At 40.0% G+C, this 26333-nt stretch overlaps 2 protein-coding genes across 11 annotated transcripts in view; both read left to right on the top strand.

Moving 5' to 3' along the window:
• GFPT2 (glutamine--fructose-6-phosphate transaminase 2) overlaps positions 1-9475 on the top strand; it is a 105221-nt gene extending 95746 nt beyond the window's left edge. For both annotated transcript variants that reach the window (XM_089529182.1, XM_089529172.1), the window contains 6 exons: positions 1997-2154; positions 2977-3091; positions 5097-5224; positions 5875-6042; positions 7564-7725; positions 8433-9475. In XM_089529182.1, coding sequence (XP_089385308.1) covers positions 1997-2154; positions 2977-3091; positions 5097-5224; positions 5875-6042; positions 7564-7725; positions 8433-8477 — 776 coding nt within the window. In that variant the 3' untranslated portion in view covers positions 8478-9475. The remainder of the gene's footprint in view (positions 1-1996; positions 2155-2976; positions 3092-5096; positions 5225-5874; positions 6043-7563; positions 7726-8432) is intronic.
• A 4144-nt stretch (positions 9476-13619) lies between these two features.
• MAPK9 (mitogen-activated protein kinase 9) overlaps positions 13620-26333 on the top strand; it is a 52457-nt gene continuing 39743 nt past the window's right edge. For 6 of the 9 annotated variants that reach the window (XM_089529246.1, XM_089529217.1, XM_089529271.1 and 3 more), the window contains exons 1-2: positions 13897-14739; positions 24049-24247. The gene's annotated coding sequence lies outside the window, so the exon portion shown is untranslated. Of the gene's footprint in view, positions 13805-13896; positions 14740-23171; positions 23222-24048; positions 24248-26333 lie in introns of those variants that run through there. The other 3 variants (XM_089529237.1, XM_089529254.1, XM_089529227.1) reach the window with 3 other exon arrangements.

The following is a 26333-nucleotide window of genomic DNA, read 5'->3' on the forward strand; positions in this document are numbered from 1 at the left end:
AATTGGAATTAGGTTTCCTCCCTTGGAGACTGGAATTGGACTAATATATGTATGAGAGATAAGACAAATAAAAAACATTCCACATAAAGGTGCCAAATGGAGAATAAAACTCTGAAAGAAGAGTTTTCTAGAGTAGGTAAACAGAGAATTGCTGTCTTTCAAGACGAAATGCTGTAAAAATGCATTGAGATCTTTTCAATTCAGTAATTTCTCCAGTTGGCACCAGCTTGAGATTTGGTCTTTCTTTTTACCCCTCTGCTGCTTTTGCTCTGGCCTTGTTCTCTTTGCTGTTAGAAACAATGGACAATGAATGAGGCTTTAGGCAATGAGGATATTCCAGGACATGGAAGATACCATCTAAGCAAACATTGCATTCATTCCCACTTATTCTATTCTATTTACAGAAGCTCACATTTTAAGAATCTCCTTAACATCATTTGACCAAAGTGACCATTACTGATGGTGACTTCCTGTTAGGAAAAGCTCAGGCAGAGTTTGCAGTGAAAACACACTAGGCATGAATGTTTCCTCTCTCCCTCCCTCCCTCCCTCCCTCCCTCCCCTTCTCTCTAATATATATTTTGAAAGTCAAAACATAGATATAGGCTGACTTCCTATTGTATAAGTTTGTGATAGTATTTTCTCTATTAGATAAATATAAAGAGTGGAATCTCCCATTGTTGTTCTGCTGATATAAGTACTTTTTTCACCAGAACCAAGGGGACAATTTTCCTTCCCTACATTACCCTTGTGCTCCCTTAAAACAGCTCCCTCTGGAAAGAAATTTTCAAGAGCTGACATTTGATTTAGGTCACAATATAATAATAGTTTAGCACTGAAGTGAAGATGAGAGTGTTGTGCAGTGGTTCTGCTCTAGGCTTCAATTCACAACAGTGTGCTGCACACTTTATGTTTAGCAGATCTTGCTTTGCTGGTCCCAATAGAATTAGACCCTAATTCTAAAAGTTGAGTAAAAAATTATGTACCAAATGGCCATTCTTCTATAGAGGAATTTCAAAGGAAGGATTTAGTGTGAAATGACTAAATTAGAACTAACAGACAAGTTTGATTCTGCTTCTTTGGACACAAATTAGGATATCAGTTTCCTGTTTCACTACAAGGAATAACTTTACAATGCTGTGATGGCAGCTAGGACTACCAGTGTTGGATGCTGTCAATGATCACCCTGCATATTTTTCCTACGTTCAGGCTTCATTGAATTTTCAGTTTTCCCTTTCCTCCTTATGACACTGGTGTTTTACCAGAGGGTTTATATCCACCTGAAGATGTTCTTAACACCTACACATATACTGAGTGAAGTAGGCTTTAGTTTGCAAAAGAATGCTATAGTAAGTGATAGTCTTTAAGGAACCACATGACTCCTTTGCTCTTGAATCTAGGTATCTAATATTAAGGAGAAAAGAGGGGGGGGCTTTCCTTTCCCACTAGTACTGCTATTGTTATTGGGAGGCTGACAGGAGTTCTTACTATTATTATTATTAAGCTTTATTTATATAGCACTGTAAATTTACATAGCACTGTACATAGAATCTTTTAATTAGACGGTTCCTTGCCCTCAGGCTTACAATCTAAGAAGACATGACAGAAAAGGGGAAGGGAGTGGAGGATGGAGCCAGATGCCTTCTGGGAAGGGCTCAGTTCCTTTGGGGAGGCCTGATGGGATTGGCCCACCCCTCTCTCCCTACACAAGCCAAAAGTAAACTTGGGCTTGCCTCACATTTAATTAACTGTCAAGTGATCATTTTATGAACCAAGAACTACAAACTTTGACAGCATCACAAAACAAGGAGAAACAACATGTAAATCCCAGGCAGGCAAGGTTTTCAAACTCAATATGGTCTTTCTTTGAGTTGATTTTTTACAGCCATGCAATGATTTCTCCATCAGTCTTAACCACCCTGAATATGATAGAGCAGTTACAGATTGTGTTCCTGCTTGGAATAAAGGATAAATGCCAATGTGTTTTTGTATTGAAGGGGAAACTGCTGATACACTGATGGCTTTACGATACTGCAAGGAACGCCGAGCTTTGACAGTTGGAATTACAAATAGTGTTGGAAGCTCAATATCCAGAGACACAGACTGTGGGGTACATATCAATGCAGGACCTGAGATAGGAGTGGCAAGCACAAAGGTAACTGACATTCACTCCCATTGGTACTTTCCCCCTGTGTTTAAATTTGGCATGTCTGCTTGGAGTTCCAGCATAATATGTGTTTCACTGTGCTAGCTGCTGTATTTTGTGACACTGTAAGAATATGAGTATCAAGTGGCCCATTCAGAAGTGGTTGGAGTGCAAGTCCTAGAAACTCTAGTCTCATTGTCAATGGTAAGAAATGCTGGGAGTTGCAGTTGATCAAGATCAGGATGATCTGATGATTCCCACTGCTGCTGTAAGAAGCTGCCTCATACAGAGTTGAAACTACTGACATTTCTAGCTCATTATTATCTACAGTTAACTGGCAGCAGCTCCCCAGGGAAGAGTCAGACAATCTTTCCCATGGACTGAACCTTCTGAATGCAGAACATTCCTCTGTTTCTGAACAGCAGCCCTTTCCAATTCATCCCAATAATGCAAAGGTGGACAAAGTGCAGGGCATTTTTGTGGCCCTCAGCCTTTCCATACTCTCCAGGCCATCTTTTTTCTGCCCCCAAAAGCATGACATGTCTCTCCTGGAAAGCCTACAGGAGTACATCTTGTCAAACAGGATACAGGGCTACCCAAATACAAATATGTATCCAGTTTTACAAAACCAGAAGTAGACTTGCAGTTGTTGATAGTGTGGTTTTATTTCAGTTACTTTTGACAATCCTTATTATCTCCCCCCCCCCCCGAGTGTTCTAAGAGAAAAAAAATTGTCCCTCAAACCTCTTGCAGTTATACTCCTAGTTCTAGCATCAAGAAAGTGAGCTCTCAAATTAATGTCTTTTTTCCCTCTTCCTTTTAAATATCCAGGCTTACACCAGCCAGTTCATCTCTCTTGTAATGTTTGGTCTGATGATGTCTGAAGACAGAATTTCCCTGCAAAACAGGAGACAGGAGATCATAAATGGGCTAAAGTCATTACCTGGTATGCATGCCTTTGCTGTTGTTCAAATAACATGAAATGTATTAGACTGTGATAGTTAAGCATAAGACTGAGAAAGTTAAACATAAAGAATGTGTGGACCATATTGAAGATGATATCATAAATGTGTCCTAAACCTTCAGGCCACCTCCCACAATGATTTTATAGTTTAAAAACATTATTACAAGTTAGGGTTGTTGATGTTTTAGCATCTTACTGCCCACATTTGAAAACAAGTGGGAAACCTGTGAGCTAACATTAAATCTTGAAAAATGAAATCATGTCCTGAATGTTTGTGCTTGCTATCTCAGTATTCAAACTGATAAAACTGTGCATGGGTGCATTAAGCCAAGGATCTTGCTTCCCCTGCCAGCAAAATTTAAAACTATTTTGTAAATAGAGAATATCTGAAGTATTTAATTTGTATATCACTTATCAGTTTTAAAATCCCATTCTGGGGGAAGAGCATGGTACAAATCTAATAAATAATTACAGTTAAAATAACTTTTTTAGTTTTAACTGTTCAGATTTTACAGTGATAACATTGTTTTGGAGAACCTCAAAACATTATTATCATTATCATTATTATTATTATTATTATTATTATTATTATTAAAGAGGAGGGTGCAGAGGCAGCCCAGTGGGTCTTGAGGAGCAGCTTCTCCGACCTTCTGAGCCATCAGCTGGGAGCCAGGTCAGAACCTCTGCTGTTCCTAATGGTGGCATGGCCATGTGGTTGCACCGCCATTGGGAAAAATGGGACTTGAGCATTCATGGATTTTGGTACTGAGGGCCAACTGTAATATAAGGAATCATTTGGTGACTAATTAAGCCTCAGGTCATTCCCTGTTAGCATTCAAATCAACTCCTAAACTGTTAGTTTTTAAAATACGTATTACACTTGTCCCTCCATATTCGCTAGGATTAGGGGCACAAGACCCCCATGAATATGGAAAAAACACAAATAACAAAAACATCATGTTTGTACCTGAGAGAACACCTCTCTAGGGATCTCTAGGTCCTCCAGTGCAACTCTGTAGTCAATGTCCTACAGACACTGACCATAGAACTGCGCTGGAGGAGCTACAAATGCCTAGTATTCTCTCTAGGAATCTCTAGGTCTTTTAGTGCAACTTTTAGTTAAAGTTGACCATAGAGTTGCACTGGAGGACCTAGATATTCCTAGAGAGAACATATTAATCAAATACAGTCCGTCCTCGCCTTACGCGGGGGATCCGTTCCGGATCCCTCCGCGTAAGGCGAATTCCGCCTATGCTCGAGCCCCATTGTTTCCAATGGGGCTCGTGCGCGGCGGCACACAGGGCGCAACGGGCGCGCGCGCCCATTCAATTGAATGGGACGCGCTGCCCCTTCTGCCCCGCGCGCGCCCGCGGCTTTGAGCACGTATGCTCAAAGCCGCGCAAAAAAAGACAGCGTATGCGGAGGCGCCACTGTACATGAATAATCAAATCAGCAAATATCAAATCTGCAAATATGGAGGGATGAGTGTGTGTGTGTGTGTGTGTATGTGTATATATATAGGTATGATCACAGGAAGTTTTAAAACCGCTAGGTTGGCTAGTATTGAGAGTTGCCAAAAGAAATTTTGTGAATCCAGTTTGAAATAGCAGCTGAACATTTTTGGAGGGGGAGATGTTTTACTAGGTAATGCACATAAGAATAGCCATGTTGGCTGTTAAATAAAATCTTGAGTACACTTAAGTTATTCCTTTATTGAGACAACCAGAAGATTAAAAATAAATAAAAAAAATATTAAGCTAATAGTTGAGTCTCACTAGCATCTTCAGCAGGCAAAAGTGATAAAATCAGGCAAGGCCCTTTGGTTGGCTTAATAAAGGTATCATCAATTAGATTTTGTAGTTAATGAAGATAAGAAAGTGGAATTCATGTAATTCCAGCTATATCTGCTGTATTTTTTTTCTGAAATAAACACCTGTGGGCACAAATATTATAATGTAAATAATTCTCAATTTTAATTTCCTGGCAGAGATGATCAAAGAAGTGCTGTCCTTGGATGAGAAGATACATGATCTGGCACTTGAACTGTATAAGCAGAGATCACTCTTGGTTATGGGCCGTGGTTACAACTATGCTACTTGCTTGGAAGGGGCATTGGTATGAATATATCTTAACTTACAGGGAAAAAGACTTTTTATGGTTGTTGGTAACATGCATTTGTTTATATTAGTTTGGGGAACATCAAACAGATGGACATTTGTCAAAAATTGCATGTATTAGGGATGTTTTGGTAAACTGCGAAAGAAAACCTGTCACAAGAAAGAACTACAGGTGCATTTTTACTATCAGAGGTGGCTGGTGGCTTCATAGGCACATAAGTTAAGCAGAAAATGTATGTTTTATCTGCTTTTAATTTTTGTAAAAGCGATGTTTGATGGATTTGTTCCCTATTGGATCTTAAGTATCCCTAAGCTTCCTGCTCTGTATTCAGGCATGACAACTGTACATGCACTTTAACAAGGACCTAAAGTACCATGTACGTTAAATATCACCCATGGGTCTTTGGGCACACTGAAAGTAGCTTTTGAGTTTCAATTTTTTTTCATTGGGCTAAATACAGTTCTAGAGTAGACCCACTGAAATCAACAGTTTAAGTTAGTTGTGACTAAGAGGTCACATTCATTTTACTGGGCCTACAACACATAACAACTAATATATTTAGCGCAATGTTACCCATCTTCACTTAATAATGTTATGAATTTTTTATCTAATACTTTGACTCTGATCTTGTTCTGCTTACTTGGCAGAAAATCAAGGAAATTACCTATATGCATTCAGAAGGCATCCTGGCTGGGGAGTTGAAACATGGGCCATTGGCTCTGATAGATAAGCAAATGCCAGTGATCATGATTATTATGAAAGATCCCTGCTTCACAAAGTGCCAGAATGCTCTACAGCAGGTCACTGCACGTCAGGTGAGCTGTCTATACACTGGAGGGCAATGTTAATCTCTACAGAATCATAATGGTGATGTATGTGTACCCCAGTCAAGAACCATGTACCCAAATGGGTGTTTTATTCAGAATTTTCAGGACTAAAAAAGTGGCAGACATTGTGTAATAGCCGTTTGGAGACTGAAGAATTTGAATTGCTGCTCCTTTCCTTTAATAAACAAACAGTGCTATTGTTGACAGTTTTTGCCCTTCCTAACCATGAGCCCCCAGATATTATTGGAAACATTCTCACCCACTAACTTGCTGTCTGAGATAATAGGAGTTCTAGTCCAACATCAGGGAATCCAGTGTTAGGAAAGAATGTCATCCTAAGAATTCATTTATTATTTTTCTCCCATCAGCCCTAAGCATGCTACATAAATATTCAACATTCTTCATTTGAAAAATACCAAACAAAAACCCAGACCTAACAACTTTACAACAACCATATAGCCAAACCACAGATGAACTTTGTTTTGTTGAGTGGTAACTTTTCATAAGAATCTTGATGATTCAGACCAAGGGCCTGTAAAGACCAGCATCCTGTTTGCAGCATCTAACAGTGACTAGGCTTTAGGGACACAAAAAGAGTTCTCCCCATTATCTGTACAAAACATCTGGTATTTATATATTCTCTTTCAAAGATATACTATTTAGAGGTTGCTTTTGGTATGGCTAACAACTCTGAATGGAAATATGCAACACAGGTCTAATAAGGCCTCCTCTTGAAGCTATTTAAGTTTGTGGCCATTGCTGTCATTTGTCAGCAAATATCATGAAAATATACATCCTTTGTCATCCCGAACCCACTGCTAATAGTTTCCCTGGGTGATTCCAAATTCCATAACACTGTCATGAGAGAGAGTGCACAAAAAACTTCCCCCTCTTCTATACCATAAATAATTTTATAAACCTTTATCAGGATCTTCTTCATTCAATGTATATAATTTTTCTTTCTAATGTAATATGTACACTGTAAACACTGCTGTAAGTTATACAGGATCTGGTCTGAAACATCAGTATTGTACAATTTCAGTCTCCCCCTCCCCATCACAATTTTGTGTTTTTTCTAGGGGAAGCAGAAAAGTAGGGATATGCAAGGGTGATTTGGCTCAAAAGCTGTGGAAATTTTTGTATCTTTTGTAATATATTGATAGGTTATACTTGTTTTTTATATTGTAATTGTAACACTCATTAATAAAGATGACACTGTAGCAACATTTGCAATGCAGTTCTATCCAAATTTCTTTAGCAGTCCCACTAAGTTCAGTGGGACTTGCATTTGGGAGAGTGTGAGGAAGATTGCAGCCTTAAATTGAAAGGTGGGAACCTGTAAATTTAAGCCATGCATTCAGTTCTTAGAGGCTGGGGAGGAAGTTTTTATACATTTAGGTATGGCTTTACTGATATTCTTGCTACCTTTAGGAGAATTGTCTGAAGCAGATAATGTAGAAATAAAAGCATAACCTCAAATCAATATTATTCAACTTCACTTCTTTACAGGGTCGGCCTGTTATCTTATGTTCCAGAGAAGATACTGAGAGCTCCAAGTTTGCCTACAAAACTATTGAACTTCCACAGACTGTGGACTGTCTGCAAGGAGTTTTGAGTGTTATTCCTCTACAGCTGCTGTCATTCCACCTGGCTGTTCTCAGAGGATATGATGTAAGTTATTTCTATATTTAGATGCTCCAATTAAAGCACTTATACAAACACACTTGGATACTTCCCCTGACTGGAAACAGAAATGATTGCATGGTATTTAGAGAAAGAAATAGTTGTGCCCTTTCAGCGCAAATCTGATTTCATTTCTTTTTAATGCAGAGCATACATTCAGCTAAAGGTGGAGTAATGTGCAGATTTTTTTAAAAAAAATCAGAGCCAAATTTTGGTTGGCACATACAGTTTCATTGTTCAAAATGTGACAGCTTGTCAGTCACCAATATGGGGCGATAACATATGATGTATGTGAGGAGGTCTGACAACAGTGATTGGGACCCTCAGACCCTGAGATCTGGCCCTCATGGATCCCCAACTCAGTACTCTTGGTTTCCCCAGATAGCCATGTCTCCTTCCCCATGGGATGATAACATGGGGTGTGGGGTGTGTGTCTTTACCTTAATGCGTTTCAGTGGTCCCCAAACTGTGCTCTTTAAGGGATTTTGGACCTCAGCTCCCAGAATCCTCAGCCATGTTGGCCAGTAGTTTGGTATTCTGGGGGCTGAAATCCAAAATCCCTTAAATAGCACAGTTTGGGGACCACTGGATTAGATCAGATTATTTGATTTAGAGATTGGCACAAGTGTCTTGAATGAAAAACATCTTTCCAAGTTGTAACATACTGAAAATCCTTTTTTGTTTGTTTGTTTCAGGTGGATTTCCCAAGAAATCTGGCCAAATCTGTGACTGTGGAATAAGTATTTTGTCATAGAATATGTTACAAATATTTTAAATTATATTTCTGTCATAAACTCTTCTAACAAAGTGTTTTGATGACACTGACCCTACAAAGCACACGACTACAAAGCACAAATATATTTTTGTGGGATTTTGATGGCAGAAGTGTGAAATCAGAAGAATGGGTATATTGCTAACTGGAAAGTGTGTTATTTTTAATTAAAAAAACTGCTTACTGTGCCTTTAAGTATTTGTTGCATGCCTTTCACCTAAGTGCTCTTGCTTATAGCATTTCTGGAATAAAAACATTGCCAAAGAATAGAAGAAAATCTTTGTTTACATATGGTTAATGAATGATATTTTCCACAACTGTGCAATATGTATGTATATAGCTTTTTCCTGTATTACTGTGAATAAATCATCACTATACATGCAGCCTGATTCTATATATGTACATGTAGGATATGCTCCGAGGTACATGTGCATAGGACTGCTGCCTTACTTTTAAATACAAAGTATTTATATATACACAAATGTATAGCATTTAAGTTATTTTAACTATATTGGTTGCTTGTAGTAGTGATAATGCTCATGATTTGGATCTGGGCTTATTAAGATTTTGCTAATTATGTACAAATTCTTTTGTTTGCATTTTTACTTTTAAGTAGAATTCTGTTTCAAGTTATTTTCCACCCTTCTTCCCTAGTGTTATGTGCCTTGCATCTTTCCACAGGTTCTTCCAGCCATATTGCTAAAAATATACCTTTCAGTGCTCTTGCACTCTTAAAGTTTCTCAAACACCATTCAGACTTAGTTCTGTGTTTTGGGGTTGTTTTTTTTTTTGGTAGTTCTCTTTAACCCAAATACTGCTTTACTTGAGCCAAACTGTCTTCATCTTCTCAAACAGTATTATGTAATCTTGTGAAGCCTTTAAATATTTGTAAGGCTATTGGGTATTATGTGGGCTCAGTTCTGTTCTGTTGGTTCTGTTTGAACAACCCAAATGCTATGCAATTAAAGAAAATATTGACTATAAAGGACTTTTTCTTGACTCAGTTTTATTTGATTCCTTCTTAGAATCTACACATATGCTGTCCATAACCTTCCATCACACACTCCCAGTATTTCATAATACTAGTGAGGCAGGGTATGTGGCCCACAAGCTGTATATAAACCCAAAACTTTTCTTGTGGCCCCTGCATCCTCTCTGCACACATGGGGGGAATCACCATCCTCTTTATGTTTTTATTAAAAATATACCACCTCCTTTGTCCCATTGATGGGGGCAGTAAGCGGGTGTGGGGGCTGTGGGACAGGGCCTTCTCTGCTATCATTGTCATGCCCCAATTGTGGAATATCTTTTCCTTAGAGACCTATTTGGTGCCAACATTGGTGTCATTCTGGCACCGAGGAAACAGGGTTTTTTTTTTTTACTAAAACCTTTGAGGCCTAGTTGATTTCATACAAATCTGCTCAAGTGCATGGTTTCAAATTGTTTTGAAGAGTTTTGAATAAATTTTGAGCTGCCTTGTTCTAGCTTGTACAGCTGATTAATGTAGTTTTAGTATGCCCTTACTGTCTTCAGTTGTTTCAAATATTCAGGCTGATTTTATTATGTGCCATTCTGGGTGTATGTGTGCATAAATGGATGTCAAGCCACAGCAGGAATACAAATGCATGTACTGAGGGGGAAATTAGATGTTTCTTCCCTAATGCTAGAATTTTGGATCATCCAAAGAAACTGACTGGTGGACAAGAGATGCCTCTTTGTACAAACCATAGTTAATTGATGGAATTAGCTGCCACAAGATGTAATGGCCACTATCTTGCCTGGCTTTAGAATGGCATTAATAGGTAAGTCTTATAAATGGACAGTAGTAATAAGTTAATTGACCTCTCTCAATTCAAAGAAGCAGCATTTGTTGAGAATCATTGAGAGAGTGCTGCTAGTTTCATGCTTTGTAGGATTTTCAGAGAGCCATTTGGATGCAATTGGAAACAGGATAATGAGTGGGTCATACAGACCACAGCATGGCATTTCCTCAGTCTTATGCCTCCAAATCAGAATAAACCCTACAAATCTTAAAGCCCACCATTTATCATGAACTTTCTCTGCCTAGAAATCCCATTGAGAATGGCATTTGTAAATTGCTTTCAGCGGAGTACAAAATGTGGCATTCTCAGTAGTTTTTTCCCCTTCAAAACCTTACCCTGAAGTCTTTTCAACATCTGAACCTGGATGTTTTTTGGAAGTGCTGTAAAACATTGGTGGGGATTTCTTAATATTTTGGGTTGAGCAGGAATACAGGTATTTAACTCTGAAATTGTGTTTTAGTATGTTTGCACAGTTACTTTTTAAACTCTGAATTTAAATGTAAATGTTGCTAGTCCTTAGTCTCGGGAGTGGTATAGGATTGTAGAGTTGGAAGAGACCACAAGGGCCATCCAGTCCAACCCCTTGCCATGCAGGAACTCTCAATCAAAGCATCCTTGACAGATGGCTATCCAGCCTCTGTTTAAAAACCTCCAAGGAAGGAGACTCCAGTACACTCCAAGGGAGTGTGTTCCACTGTCAAACAGCTCTTACCGTCAGGAAGTTCCTCCTAATATTTAGGTAGAATCTTTTCCTGTAGTTTCATGCTACGTTGCTGCAAGCACCAATGATTTTTTCTCAAACTTTTTGATTGGATTTGGTTGCTACAGCAGCAGAATAATTTCACTGCTCTACACTGCAGATACTTATTGCATGGACTTGGATCATCAGTGACATTCACAAGGATACAGCACAGTGTTTTTTATGTATATACAGTTGCTCAATTGTTTATCATTGAGACTCAATATTGTCAATACAAATGTATATGTTTTGTGAATGAGACACGTCCCTATTGCAGTTATTCCAATCATTTATATATAGTATTTGTTGTTTCCTTCTTTCTTTGTCCATCCTCAATGTGACATCCCTTCAAATGCTTAAACAGGGCTATCATATAACTTGTTAAGCATCTCTTCAGGCTAAACATATTCAGCTCCCTAAGTAGTTCTTCATAGGGCATGGTTTCCAGACTCTTCATCATTTTGGTCACCCTCTTTTGGATACGCTCCAACTTCACAACATCCTTTTTAAATTGTGGTGCCCAGAACTGGACACAATATTCCAGGTGGGGTCTGACCAGAGCAGAATAGAGTGGCACTATTACTTCCCTTGATCTAGATGCTACTTACTGCTATTGATGCAGCCTAGAATCACATTGGCCTTTTTAGCTGCTGCATCACACTATTGGCTCATGTTCAAGTTGTGGTTTACTAGGGATCCTAGATCCCTTTCACACGTAAGTCCCATTATGCCAGGTGTCCCTTGTCCTATATCTGTGCATTTCATTTTTTCTCCCTAATTGTAATACCTTACATTTCTCCAAGGGGAGTTATGATGGGAGTTGCAGACCTGCAACATCTGGAGGCTAACAAACTTCCCATTCCTGCGGGCTACAAAGTGGGACAGGAAAAAATGGCTGAAAAGCACAAAAGCATTTGCAACTTTTTTTCAAGTGTGGAATTGTATCCTGGTACCTTGAGTTGTTTTTTTCCATTCCTTGTAGCGTTTTGCACTAAGGGCCTAGCTATATAATGTCAAGAATCTTGTGCCAAATGAGGATAAGATGATCACTTTAAATAATATGTCTTATTGAAAAGGAATGACAGGTTTATCTCACTGTTTGGAGTGCTTTTGCCTGCGATCATATGAATGGTTGTGTCATCTGCTTTCTCCATGCATATTACATACTGTACCAGTTTTAGGATTACAATTTGATTTATATGTTGACACTGGCCAGGACTGAACTAAGACTTATTAAGGGTATATCCACACTACAGAACTAAAGCAGTTTGATATCACCTTAACAATCATAGCTCCATCCTGGGATATGTAGTTTTGTGACATATTCAGCCTGATCTGTGAGGGTGGTGCCTCACCAAACTACGAATTCCAGGATTCTGTAGGTTAGAGTCATGGAAGTTAAGGTGGTGTCCAACTGCTTTAATTCTGCAGTGTGGGGCAGGGTCACTAAAATCATTGGGACAACGGCTGCCCCCACACTGCAGGAATAATCCAATTTGACACCATTTCAACTGCTGTGGCTCAATGCTATGGAATTCTGGGATTTGTAGCTTTGTGAGATATTTACCCTTCTCTGTGAGAGCACTCTAGTGTCATAACAAGCTACAATTCCCAGAATTCCATGGTAGTTAAAATGGGGCCAAACTGGCTTACTTTTGCAGCGCATGTGCGGCCTAAATGGCATCAGTTAAAATAATTTTTACAAGGCCTTATCTGCACTGCAGAAATAATCCAGTTTTGACACCACTTTAACGGCCATAGCTCAATACTATGGAATTCTGGGAATCATTGTTGTGGCACCAGAGCATTCTGACAGAGGCCAACCGTCTAAAAAAGAAATCCTACAATTCCCAGAATTCCATAGTATTAGAGAGGGGGGAATGCTATATAAATGAAGCTGCTATTGCTATTGCTAATCCAGCCTGAGGCTGCTTTAACTGCCAGGGCTCAAGGCTGTAGTTCAGTGAGACACTGGTGCCACAATGAACTACAGTTCCCAGGATTCCCTGAGCCCTGAGGGGCAGTTAAAACGGCCTCAGACTGGATTATTATTTCCGCTCTGTATTTTCGACTTGAGGGGGGGGGGCATTAAAGGTTACATCCAGTTTGCGAGAACAATCCAGCCTGAAGCCGCTTTAACTGTGCCAGGGCTCAAGGCTAGGGGATCATGGGAACTGTAGTTCCGTGAGGCATTGAGCCTTTCTCTGTCAGAAAGAGCTCTGAGGCTACAATAAACTACAATTCCCAGGGCAGTTAAAGCAGTGTCAAAGTGGATTATATCTGCAGTGTGTGTGTGGAGGCAGCCAAACCAGGGGGGAGCCTGATAAGGAGTGATTACGTCACTTCCTTCCCGAGGTGACAGTTTAACAAGCCCTGCTCCGCAGAGGAGAGGGTCAAAGAAGGCTCGCTCTCGCTCTCTCGCATAAATGATAGCCATTCCTCTCAGGCAGGTGACGTCACGTTACGTCAACAACGCCCCCTCCCTTATTCATATAGTGGGCGTTAAGAAGACCCGCCTTTGCGAAAGCTGGTTGGCCGAATCCGGACGGAGCCGAGCGCTGATTGGTTCCCGCGGGTGTCCGTCAGGGGCCTGGTTGCGGCCTGTGAGGGAGCGTCAGGGAGGCCATTTGCGGCTAGAAGGGGAGAGCGAGAGCAGGAGCGAGAGCGTCTGAGGCCCAGAAGGAGCGCCTCGCCCGCGGCCGGGATTCAAAGGAGGAGGAGGAGGTGGAGGAGGTGAGGCCGATGGTGGGAGTAACGGACGCCGGGGGAGGGGGGAGGGGGATGGGGAGGGAGGCCTAGCGCAGAGCGGGGCTCCCGAAGGAGGAGCCCCCGAGGAGAAAGATGGAGGACGGCAGCATCAGGACGCATAAAAACAGAGACCCGTGTGTGATGTATCCATGCAAGCCCCCACGCCCTGCAGGAATCACCCGGTTGGAGGCCGCTTTGACTGCCCCTGGCACAAAACGCCGGGGGATCCTGGGAGCTGTAGTTTTGCTCTGTCAGAGAGCAGGTCCCTGGTGCCACGACGAGCTGCAGCTCCCCGGATGGGAGAAGGCGCTGTGCTGCAGAGGAGGGAGCGCATTCCGATGCATGGTGTTGTCAGTGCAAGGGCGGCCAAAGGGGGAATGGAGGAAACGGCATTTGGAAGGGGGAAGGAGAGACTGCAGCTGCCCAGGCAGGACGAGAGAGAGGTTGTGCTAGAGAGGTCTAGCCTCGTTCCGATCTCCGGTAACCGAAGGGGCATGTAGGAAGTGGAATAATGGTGATAAACAACATGACTTGGGGAAAAGGATCAACTACAGCGCCCAGAATCCCCGGCATGTTGAGCCCAGAGGGCAGTGAAAGCGGTCTCAAGCTGGATTGTTTCTGCGGTGTGTGTCTTGGACCTGAGTCATGGTCACAATGGAGGGCATTTGGAGGACGTTCCTCCTGGGCAGGAAGGAGGCCCTGCTCCTTTCCCCCAGGACCTCATTCCAGGCCTTCTCATCCAGGAGGGCTTCCAAAACATCTTCCATTTTGAGCACAACTAAGAAGCCAGCATTTATAGTTATACAAGTGTTGTTAGTTGTGGTGGTGGTGGTTTTTTTGGCCACGTCCTCCGTTTTTCTTGCAGGTATCTACATTTTGCAGTGCCTTGTCTTCAGGGCAACCAGAGGTTCATTTCAGAGGTACATTTTAAGCCTTCTGTCCTGGAGTAATTCCAAAACGTCATCCGTTTTGAGCTGGACTAAGAATCAGGGGTTTACATTTATAGGAGTGTTTTTAGCCTTTAAATGTTGTAATGCTCTACGTTTTTCACAAGCATCCTACGTTTTGCGGTGCCTTGTCCTCCTTTGCGGTTGGGACATCTGCTCAGCCTGTCCTGAACTCTCCCAGGAAGCCAAGATGGCTAAATTGTGGCTGTCGTACTTTGGCCACATCATGAGAAGACTATAATGTTGGGGAAGGCAGGGGGCAGTACAAAGAGAGGAAGGCCACATGCCAGTTGGACAGGCCAAATTAGGGAGGCCATGGGCCTGAATCTGCAGGACCTGAGCAGAGAGGTAGGGGACGGGGATTTTGCAGATGTCTCATCCATACAGTCACCATGGGTTGAGATTGACTCCAGGGCAGTTAACAACAACAAACAACATACAGTCTGTCTGCCTGTCTGTCTCCCCGCTTCTCCTTCCCCTCCTCAGGTACCACATAATCCTCTGTCTCTTGCAATTTCAGAGGGTGAGGAGGGAGAGGTTTGGAATGTAACTCTGGCCCAGACACATGGGGTTTTGGACCCTTATTTGAGGGTTAGACCATATCATGCACAAGGTCTCCCTCTTGGACTAGGAGAAATCAAGCTGTCCTGGGCCATTTTTATCCTGCCTCTCACAACCACCTCCTTCAAGGATGCTCATCTGGGGCCTAGTGCTCAGGTGAACATCTTGCAATGCCAGACCGTTAACTGAGGCAGGTTACAGAGACCACACAATGCCCCTGTTGAAACAGCTCCAGTGGTAGCTCCACTATTTGTTTCTGGGCACAATTCAAAGTGCTGGTTATGACCTTTCAACCCCTATATGGCTTAGGTCCAGGCTATTTGGCAGACCGTATCTCCCTATATGAGCCGGCCCGGGCTCTGAGATCTTCAGGAGAGGCTCTTCTCTCTGTCCCACCAGCTTTGCAAGCAGAGAGAAGGCCTTCTTGGTAGCTGCCCTTAGATTCTGGATCTGTCTTTCCAGGAAGACCAGAATGGCCCCCTCCTTGATGGCCTTCCGCTGGCAGACTAAAACAGTTTTATTCAGATGGGCTTTTAAAACAGAAACTTTTTTTTAAAACGGGGCAGTGGTGCTATGTGGTTTTAGCAGAACTGTTTTAAAGAGCTTTTTGTTTTGTAGTTGCATTTTGTTCTTTTAACATACAGCTGAATTGTTTAAATACTGTAAATAGTTTCATTATATTTTAAGATTCACCTTCTGTATGTTTTTAGTTCTATTGTTCTTTTAAATTGTGGGCTGCTTTGAGTCCCAATTCTTAAGAAAAAGCAGGATACAAATAGATATAATTCTCATTTCATCTTCACCATCAGTGAAATGCCATTTCATTATCAGAATGCAACTCTATTCTGGTAATAGAATCATATAGATCTCCAGATGCTGAAGAGCAATCCCCAGTATTGGCTACACTGGGTAGGACTGATGGTACCTATGGTCCAACAACATATGAAGGACACCAGGATTCCCACCCTAATCTATACCATGAGATAGTTTATGAGATGAGGAGTAACAGCTCAGGCCTACACCTGTTCATTTGAAAGTACCATATATACTCAATTATGGATTTTGAAATGACCCCTCAATAAGTTGAGGGTAAAACTTAGGGGCATAAAGCAAAGGATCTAAAGGATGAAGCAAAGTAAAACAATGTCAAAGAACGTACAAAATTCCAGCAGACATAGCTCTTTGTGCTCACTCCTCAGACTGGATGGATGAGAGAGTAGATGGGATCGGTGCTTCCAGGACAGATTATACTCTTGCCTTTCACCAGGGGATAGTTGTTTTTTTTAAAATAAGAGTTAAGATACAGTACTTACACCGACCTATGGATAAGTCAGTTTTTGAGTCAATTTTTTGACCTACATTTCTAGACTTATACATGAGTATATACAGTTGTATCCATTGATTTTAATGAGTTTTACTTTCAAGGAAATATACATAGGAATGCTGGATAAGCTTTATTTTAAGTAACTCCTAAATACCATCTCAAATCAGCCACAATATACTGCACTACTTTTATTGGGATGTTGGTGCTAGAGACATGCCCATACTGTCATGGGATGGTTGTGCTTTTAAATCAGTATGGTTTACTGTCAGTGCATCAGATTGTTGGGTGTGAGTTGTGTTAGATCTTGTCATCAGATACAGATGCTATTTTAAAAGATAAGTCTACTTGTTGTATTGATTTTTCATTTCAGACATGAAAACATGTATGAAATAATTAGGAATACTAACCAAAAACTTGTCAACTAGTTTGTAGGACACTTGTTAGGGCAGTTAATTTTCTTAAGAGCCATTTATTTTTGTTCTTACCTATAGAGTTCTCCAGTCATGTTTATTTTCTTACCTTTTATTACTGTTTATCAATTTCTTTCTATATTTGTAGAGTACATTGAAAACTTTATTGAACTTATATTCACTGTTGAGAAAGTTAGTAATTATTTTATACAGCAAGGAAGTGATTCTGGGATAGTTGACTGTGAGATTATTCAATAAATGTATGGCCTTTAACAGAGGGGTGAAATAGACAGGCATAAAGCAGCTGGAAGCCACACTGAAGCCACGGAGCAAAAATAAACTCAGATAATCTGACTCTTGTTGGCCCCTGTGATCACGGCCCACCTTGGGAGTGGGCTGTGCAGTCAGTGGGGTTCGGACCCGCTTCTGGCCAGAGCAGACTCAGGTCTCTCTTTTGCACCCGTTTGCTCTGGCCTAGAGACTCAAATCCAAATCCGATACATTTTCTTTTGGGTAAGAGAAGAAGTAGCTGACATTCTGGAGCTGCACCTCTGTAACTTTTTCTGAAACAAATCCTGTTGACATCTATGGCCATGCAATGCAGGCCTGCACAGATTCTCTCAGTAGTCCTGCTGACTTCAAAAAGACTTATTTTTGCATGTGGATAGTATGCTTTTCTCATGTAGGAAGAACAATAACATGAGGCCTTAGGGCAGTTAATATTATTTGGTAATCTGACAATCTCACTTGTATATTAGGGTTTGAGCACACATGAGGAAGTTGGGTGTTGCTTCTCAGTACAGTCACCCCTCTGTTTTTTCAGACTTGGAATCTCCATCCCTTGCCTGTTCATGAGCAGCAAACAGTGGTGTACAAAATGGGGTGTGCGCCCACAGGCTCATGCCACCATTCATGCCAATAGGGCTTGCATATTGCTGATTTTCTGTTTTCGCATGGGTGTGTGTGTCCGGAACAGATCCCCTGTGAAAATGGAGGGGCAAGTGTATATGTATACAGGTGCATGCAACAACATAGTCTAAGGAACCGCTAATTTATATATAGTGAATAGCCATGCTGTTTCTGTTTGTGCAGTTCTACAGACATGGAAATACATATCTTGTTTTAGACAGTATTACAATATTTTAAAGCAGATGTCACTTCTACATTTCAGTGAAGAAATAATCTGTGTTAGTTAATCTTTTGATTATTTTTTTTAATTTGAAGATTTTCATTAAATATCATGGAACATCAGACGACCAAGCATTTTACATTCTTTCATATTCACAACCAGTTTTGTGACACAGGATGTTATTTGGTGCATTTGCAGTGGCACTTTACTGCTGGTTCATACCTGGATGTGCTCCAATCACTGTATGATTCACTCTTGACCAGCTGGAGTCTGGTGTTAAATCACTACTGGAAGACTCTGTGGTGGTTTATTGCTGTTTCTCCTGGGTTGTTTGAGAGACATAGTATGAACAGTTCAGGAATAGTGTGTAACTGCCATCTACTCTGGTGTGCAAATATCTTCAGTCGTCTTTTACTCAGTGGTGTATAGTGTAACTGCTGTTTTTTTTCCTTAGCCAGAGAAAAACCCAGAGGAAAAACAGCAGATTACTCTTTACATATACAAACAATACCAAAGTAACCTAATTATTGCTCAAGTTTAAAGCATTAACTACTATTGTGTAGTGATTTTTGTATGTGCCATTCATTAGTCCCATAATGACTTTCTGAAGGCTAAAGATCAATGCCTCAAATTATATTTTGGCCCATATCTCTTTGGTCAGAGATCCAGTTCTTTCTTTATGTCAGCCCCTTTTAGAACAGTTGCCTGTTGACCATGATCTAAATGGAAAATGGATTCAGGTTCAGTTTATCTAAAGGGAGAATGTAGGAGGTTAAAAGCAGACAACACAATTTTATAGTAGTTAACAGTATTTTGAAGAACTCTTGCATGGTTGAACTCTGGGGAAAAAATAATGGTTCTGTAAATTTGCAGTAGAAGTATCTGTGCGTGGTCCTTATTAGCAGCCATGCACCTGATTATTCATGTATTTATGTAGATTATTTCTACCCTGCTCTTCAGCCTCAAAGGGTCTCAGAGCAGCTAAAAAATTGTTAATTTGTGAGTAAGGACAAGTCCTCTCCCCAATTGTCAAAGTAATTGTACAGTTCCTGACCATAAGAGCTGCTTGGTAGTGGAATGCACTGGCTCAAAGTGTGGTGGAGTCCCCTTTGGAGGTTTTTTATTATAATTATTTAATAAAAAATTATTGCAACATAAAACATAACATTTTTCAAGAATAAACATTTTTAAACTTTGACTGAAAATTGAGACAAATATTATATTAGGTAAACCAACCTTCATTTTGAAGGTGATTTTTCCCCATTTTTTCAAACATTTTATTCCTTCAGTTCTTCCAAATTTAAATATGCATGATGTAATAACATATTTTTCATTCTGTCCTTGTCTTCTAATATTCAGCCTTTTATTGTTTGAATAAACCTCTTTTTCCCAAAAATACCAGTAATGCATTCAATCCCATTAATCTCTAAAACCAATAACTGATATAATTCCCCACTTGTTACATAAATATTTCATCACCAGATCCCAAATTTCTACAAATCTTCTTAGACTTTCATATTTTATTAAATATATCAATTTGTCTAATTCAGCCATTTCCAACATTAACCCTTTGGACGTTTTTAAGCAGAGGCTGGATGGCCATCTGTCACAGGAGTGCTTTGGTTCTGTGTTCCTGCATGGCAGGGGGTTGAATTGATTGTCCCTAGTGGTTCTTCCAACAATATGATTATATGATTCTGCTTTAATTTCACAGACACATGTTTGTGTTAAAGCAGTGCTGTTCAAACTAGTGGTCTGTGGACGGGTGTCAGTCTGTGAACTGTTGGCTGTAGGTCATTGACAGATTTCTAGGAAAGAAATAAACCGTTGGATCCAATGGGGGCAAATATGGTACTGCTACCTGGCACATTGGCAAAAACAAAAATGCTCCTCCTCCATGTCACATAGTCTGAGAAACACTGTGTTAAAGTATGGAACAAATGAATGGAAGAAGTTGCTGTTAAATAAATCACTGATAGCCCACCTGAAATATATTGGACGAAATATAGTAATGCTGAATCTATATGAGGTTCTGCATTGGTCATTCAGATTGTGAAGGTGAGAATAGGCTAATAATGTGGTTGAGGCAGATAGTGTGAAGGTCACATAATTTTTATCTGTTTTCACTTAGCTACAAAGCTACTTTGGAGTTCTAAGCAGTATGCTTTGGTTTGAATTCTATAGTGTCTAATGCTAGGTATTTCAGGTTATGTGTACAAAACATAATTCTGTTAGAGAAGGTTATAGTTTGCTTGTGCTAACATTGATCTAGTAACAGCTTGAATTGCCCTTTTAGGTGTCTCAGTATACTGTCAACTCTCTGTATTCATGGATAATTCTGGAAAGCAAACCTTGATTTTGCCATTTTATATAAGGGACACCATTTTACTACACCACTGTGTATAACGGGGCTTCAGCATCCACAGATTTCAGTATACTGTACTCCTGCAGTGTACAATAGTCTTGATTAAATGAATGTTCTTCTCACTTTTGACAAGAGTGGCAAGCCTCAGCCTTCCTCCTGAGCTTGAAGCTGAAGGATGCATTGTTGTCTCCACAATTCAATATGCTTTTGAGGTACAAAGGGTAGATTTTGCTTCATGGCCCCAATATTAAACTTGGAACAAGAGCTGTACCTCATCTGTATTGCACTTGCTTTGGAGGCTGCCCGAGTGCTAAAAGCAGAACATAATTGATGATGTGAAAACAGTGGACATGTCTTAAATTGTAGTCCATAATTGCAACACTCTATGTAGTTTTAAAACATTGCATTTAACTGTAAGAAGTTAGAAAACTTGAGATCATTCTTGATAATGCTATATCAGAAAATCTTTGCCAATGGCACTTGCTAGCAAAAATATTTTTTTTCCTTCTGAAGAAAACTTTATACTTTGAAATCACTTTGTCAAAATAAATTTAATTAATCAGTATTTAATCATCACACTTGCTTTCTAAAAACAAGTTTTTTTTCTTTATAGTTAATGATAAGATTAAAAGCAGTATTTCACTGGTAGCTGCTAATAAATACAGGGGGATCTATTTAGAGATTTTAATTATAAATTCATACTTTATATACATGGATATACCTCCATGGTATAACACTTGTACTGGTTGTTGGTTTTGTTGTTGTTTTTTCCCATTTGAGATTTATGAGTACAGTGGGCCCTCCACATTCACTGGGATTAGGGGTGCAGGACCCCCGTGAAAGTGAAAAACAGCAAATAAAAAAACAACACTTTTTTATACTTGAGAGAACACTTCTCTAGGACTCTCTAGGTCCTCCAGTGCAGCTCTGTGGCCAACAGCCAGCAGAAGTTGACAATAGAATTGCACTGGAGGATGTACGAATGCCTAGAAAAGTGTTTTTTCTAGGCATCTCTAGGTCCTCTATTATGACCTCTGCAGAGCTATGTTGGAGGAGATGCTAGAGATTCCTAGAGAGCACATATTAATCAAACCCATGAAGAATCAAATCCACAAAAGTCAGAGCTGCAAATTTGGAGAGCTGACAGTACAATCAGAGACAGTACAAAACTGAGCATATGACCACACTGTGATCTTGGCTTAAAGAACGTTAATTCTGATTTCATTGGTGGAAGGCTGGTTTAATTAAATCACTTTTCAAGTCAACTTGCCTGGATTTATATTTGCTGCTTGGTTTTGGCAGTGAGTTAGACTCTTAAGCCCCATACAGACAGGCCAAAATAAAGCTGCTTCGGGTCACTTTGGAGGTATACTGTTTCAATGATGCATGTGTACTAAGAGTCGGGAAGCTGTGCCAAAGCTGTGCTCTAGTGCTTAGGACTGGATCATGGCTTTGGCGTGGCTTCTGGTCTCTTAGGACGCATGCATCATTTAAACAGCATACCTCCAAAGTGACCCAAAGCAGCTTTATTTTGGCTTGTCTGTATGGGGCCTTAGTTTGTTTTCAGGGAGAGTTGCAAAAGGAATTGTGGATCGAAAATTCTGTTCTAAAAGGGGGTGCTGATAAGAGGTACCGTATTTTCTGGCATATAAGACAACCCCCAACTTTTCAATTTAAAATATAGAGTTTGGGATATACTTGTCGTATAAGACTACCTCTCTCCCAACACACACCAAATAAAAATTAAAAAAAAACATCAGTTTGATTACAATATGGTAATTTTAATTCAAATGCTAATGACATGCAGGTACTTAGCAGGAAAACATGTTGTATACGAAGCTTGCTTGGATTGGTCAGCTCTCCCTGCCCACCCAGCCCTCCCTGTCTCCAAGACTATCAGAACGGTAGTGCAAACATGGCTCTTTTTTTCCATACCCTGGGCGTCCCGGACGCCTGCAGCTTGCTCTGCCCTTCACTTACACCTTCCCAGTGAGGCGCCCCCTCACCTTGTCATCGGGACCGTGCTAAGTCACTTCTTTCCATGAATCCTGGTGAGTGGATTTTCTTCTACTGTACTTGTACAGTGTCGCCCTTGCTGCTTTCATACGGTCGCCGCATATGGCAGGGATGTGGCCACGGCTGTTTTTGAGCTCCCCCCACCATATGTGGCGACCGCAGATTCTCCAGCCCGGCTCGGAAGTTTCCGCACCCACCCTATATAGACTTCATAGAATCAGTTATGAAATAGGATGTGTTAACCATATGGTTAGCCTGAGGATGTGAAAATTGATGCTGCTCTGAAAAGCTTGAAAAAAATCTGTGGATAAGTGATAGTCTTTAAGTAAGTAGTGATTTCTAGGTTTTTGTAACACTTAAAACATTTGTGTACTTTTTTGAGAGAATCAATTTAGGCAAATACTTTCATATCTAAGAATTTTATTGACCTCATCCTGGACTTAAGAGCACTTATTTATTTGGGACAGAGAGGATAACTGTAATAGTAATCACTTCCTTTAAGCCCTTGAATAGGAAGAGCCATAAGAGGCAGCTGCCACCAGCATTGTTCTGCTTCTTGAAATGCTAATGATAGTGATTCCTGTTCTCTTTCTGAGTCTTAGGAGCTAAAGAGTTTTCCTCTGGAAAGGTGAAAGAAGCTCTGCCTGCAGGTAACCTTTGTAATGTTCTAGTAGGCTCTCCTTATCCACAGATTTTTATGCATGCATTCAAGCATCCACAGCTTGAAAATATTTTTTAAAAGTATAAAATCCAGATAGCAAACTTTGATTTTTCATTTTATATATAGGACACCATTTTACTGTGTCATTGTTTTTAATGGGACTTGAGCATCTACGGATTTTGTTATCCACGGGGGTTCCCTAGCAGATAGCAAGGACCCACTGTATTATGGAGACTGAATACAAATTTGTACTTTCTCCTTTCTTGCTGGAGGGAACAGTTTGACAACTCAGCTTTGTTTTATTCAGTGGAATTGGTTAGGATGATACCTCATATTCTAGATTTCTCCTTTGCAACCTCCCCCCCCCCCCACACACACGTAGAAATAAAGAAAAGGAGGATTCCCTATTTGCTTGGCTAAGCACATGTGTGTGCATGCACACACACTTTCAAGTTTCTTGTCAGTTTACAGCAATCCCATGAATTTCATAGGGTTTAAGTTGTCTGTTAACTTACAATGATCTCATGGATTTCATAGGGTTTTCTTAGGCACATAGCACAGCTAAAGACTGCTTTTCTTTTTGTCCTTCTCTTTTTGTTTTGGGGAAGGATGGATGAATGAAACTGGCAGGAAAAGAATTTTAGTCCTTCCAACTCAGGCACATTCTCCCAAATGGAGACTGATAAAGTTGCATGTTGGGACTTTCTGTATCATTTTTCCATCTCGTCCAACTACAGGAAAGAAAGGAGATGCCATTTTCAGTGTGGAAGATATTTGTTCTAAAATGTAGTGCACATGATTGTTTCTTCTTTCCAGGCACAGGTAGAAGGAGAAGCACTTTCCAGAACTGCATGCAACAGTGGTCCTATTCAGCTGGAGACAGTTTGTTCCTGAGGCGAGTTATTGCTAAGCCTGTGTTAGTCTTACAAGTTGCACCAGATTTTAAAGATACCGGTGCAGGGTTTGGAGGAAGAAAATTGTCCACATATGCCACAGCATTTCATGGCCTAAGCAGGTATTCTTCAAGATATGGTGCTTAACGGATTTTTAAAATATAACAGTGATGATGATGACGACGATGATGACGTGTTGGGTGTCATCTTAAATATACTTGAAGAATTTTGCATAGCACACAGAACCTATGCTACCCACCCATAGTGTAAGATCTAAATCCAGTTGTTAGTTCCAACTGGAGAAGATCCATTGAAATAACCCCTCTGATTCAGTGGGTCTCTTATAGCTAGTACTAGCAGTTAGATTTAGGCTAAGAAATTCTTTATACTCAGACATGAATATGATCTAAGAGCACTAAAGGTTGTAGATGGGATAGGTTGTGTGTGTTCGTGTTAATGTACATTCTTTGCATGCAAATGTTTACCTCAGAAAACTGAGATTAATGTTATCTTTGTAGCAACAGTGAAGACACCCAATACTGGTTCTTTTAATTTATTTAGTTACTCAATTTAAAAATCTCTGAACATTTAAACATAAAAGACAAATCTAAATCACAGTTTGAGTAAATAGTTGAACCTTGTCTAACTTTTCAAAGGGACAGCTCTGTTAATCTGTTGCAGTAAAAACAGTACAGTCTTGAGGTATCTAAAGCCTGACAAATTCATTATGAGATAAGCTTTTGTGGATGAAAATCCATTTCATCAAATGCACAGAATTTTATCCTAATTTGACAGTGATAGATACAAAAAGATGAATATGGTCACTAGGTCCAGAAACAAATGAAATGGAAGACATAGAGAATACTAATTGTGTTGACAGGTTAAGTGTAAGCAAAGTAATTACAAAGCAGTGCTGATGATACCACAAGCATTGATTAGCGATTTAATGCCTGTGCTAGTATTTAAAACCTACTGTTTAGATTCAGTCCACAAAAGTAGAATTGCACTTCCAAATGAGTATTAATTTATCAGCTTAAGCAGTGACTTGACGTCTTGAGAGGTGAAATATCCTCTCAGTTCCCACTATTGCCTTTTCACATATTAAGGGTATTTCTGGTTTATTCCCTTATGTCAAGATTGTTCTGCTTATTCTGTGTATAATGCAGAAGGGCATTAATAACAGATGGTAGTGTTATGTCCCATTAGAAAACAAGCACATGAACAAACGTGGTTGACATTATAAGGTTTTCTGAGTTGTTTGAGTATCCCAAATGCTGCCCTTTATTTTTAAAGTCCTAAACAGCCTGGAAGTAGATTACCATATCCATCCATCTTCTTCATGCATATCCCACCTTTTCCTCAGAACTGGAACTGGTAAGTTAACCAGTGCTCTTAGATTGTCATCCTGGGCCCTCCTCTAGGGGACCTCCCCCACCAAATGGGGTGGTTTTAAGAAAGACAGCCTTTCTATGGCATCCTGTTTATGGAAGTCCTTCCTCAACTGCTATAGTTCTTCAGTTGAAGAACTTTTTTTATTCCTAGGTGTTTTAAGGACAACTTTAACACATTATTTACTTATTTATTTAATTGTATTTGTATGCTGCCTTTTTCCCAGAGCAGGACCCAAGGTAGCTCTCAAAGAAAGTGAAATTTTAAAACCTTAATATTTTTTAAAAAAGAAAAAAATGCACAAATTAAAAATATAAAATAATGTAAAAACATACAAAAGCTTCAAAAATTAAACACATGTCTTAGTCAGAAGCTTTCCAGTTTATACATTAGATCTTAACAGTCTGAGTTTTAGTATCAGTTTAATTTGAGTTTCATATGCTGTCATGTCTTTTCTCCTCACCACTGAATTTATCTTGTTTTTGTTATGTGCTATCTTCATCACTATTTTATTATTCATATTTTTAAAATTCTTAATATATGGTTCTGCTGCTGCTAAAACATTGGTTATTGGGCAATCTAAAAGTGTAATCAATCTGTCACTAATATGGTGACAGAGTTTCCATCTTTGTTTATTTCAGGGTCTGATCTGTTTATTTGAATCATTGTACTGTGGTCTGCTCTTGTTGCTGTACAGTTGTTTCATGTTAAGGGAAACTGCCTTTAAGAGCAAAATATCGTGGTTTCAGTCCCATCATAGACAGTGAAAATGTTTTCATGGCATAATTCAGGAAAGAGAAACCATTTGGGAGACAAGGT

The sequence above is a fragment of the Sceloporus occidentalis genome, unplaced genomic scaffold (assembly GCF_023333645.1).
Source record: "Sceloporus occidentalis isolate IW3139 unplaced genomic scaffold, rSceOcc1.0.p SCAF_1, whole genome shotgun sequence".
Lineage (NCBI taxonomy): Eukaryota > Metazoa > Chordata > Lepidosauria > Squamata > Phrynosomatidae > Sceloporus > Sceloporus occidentalis.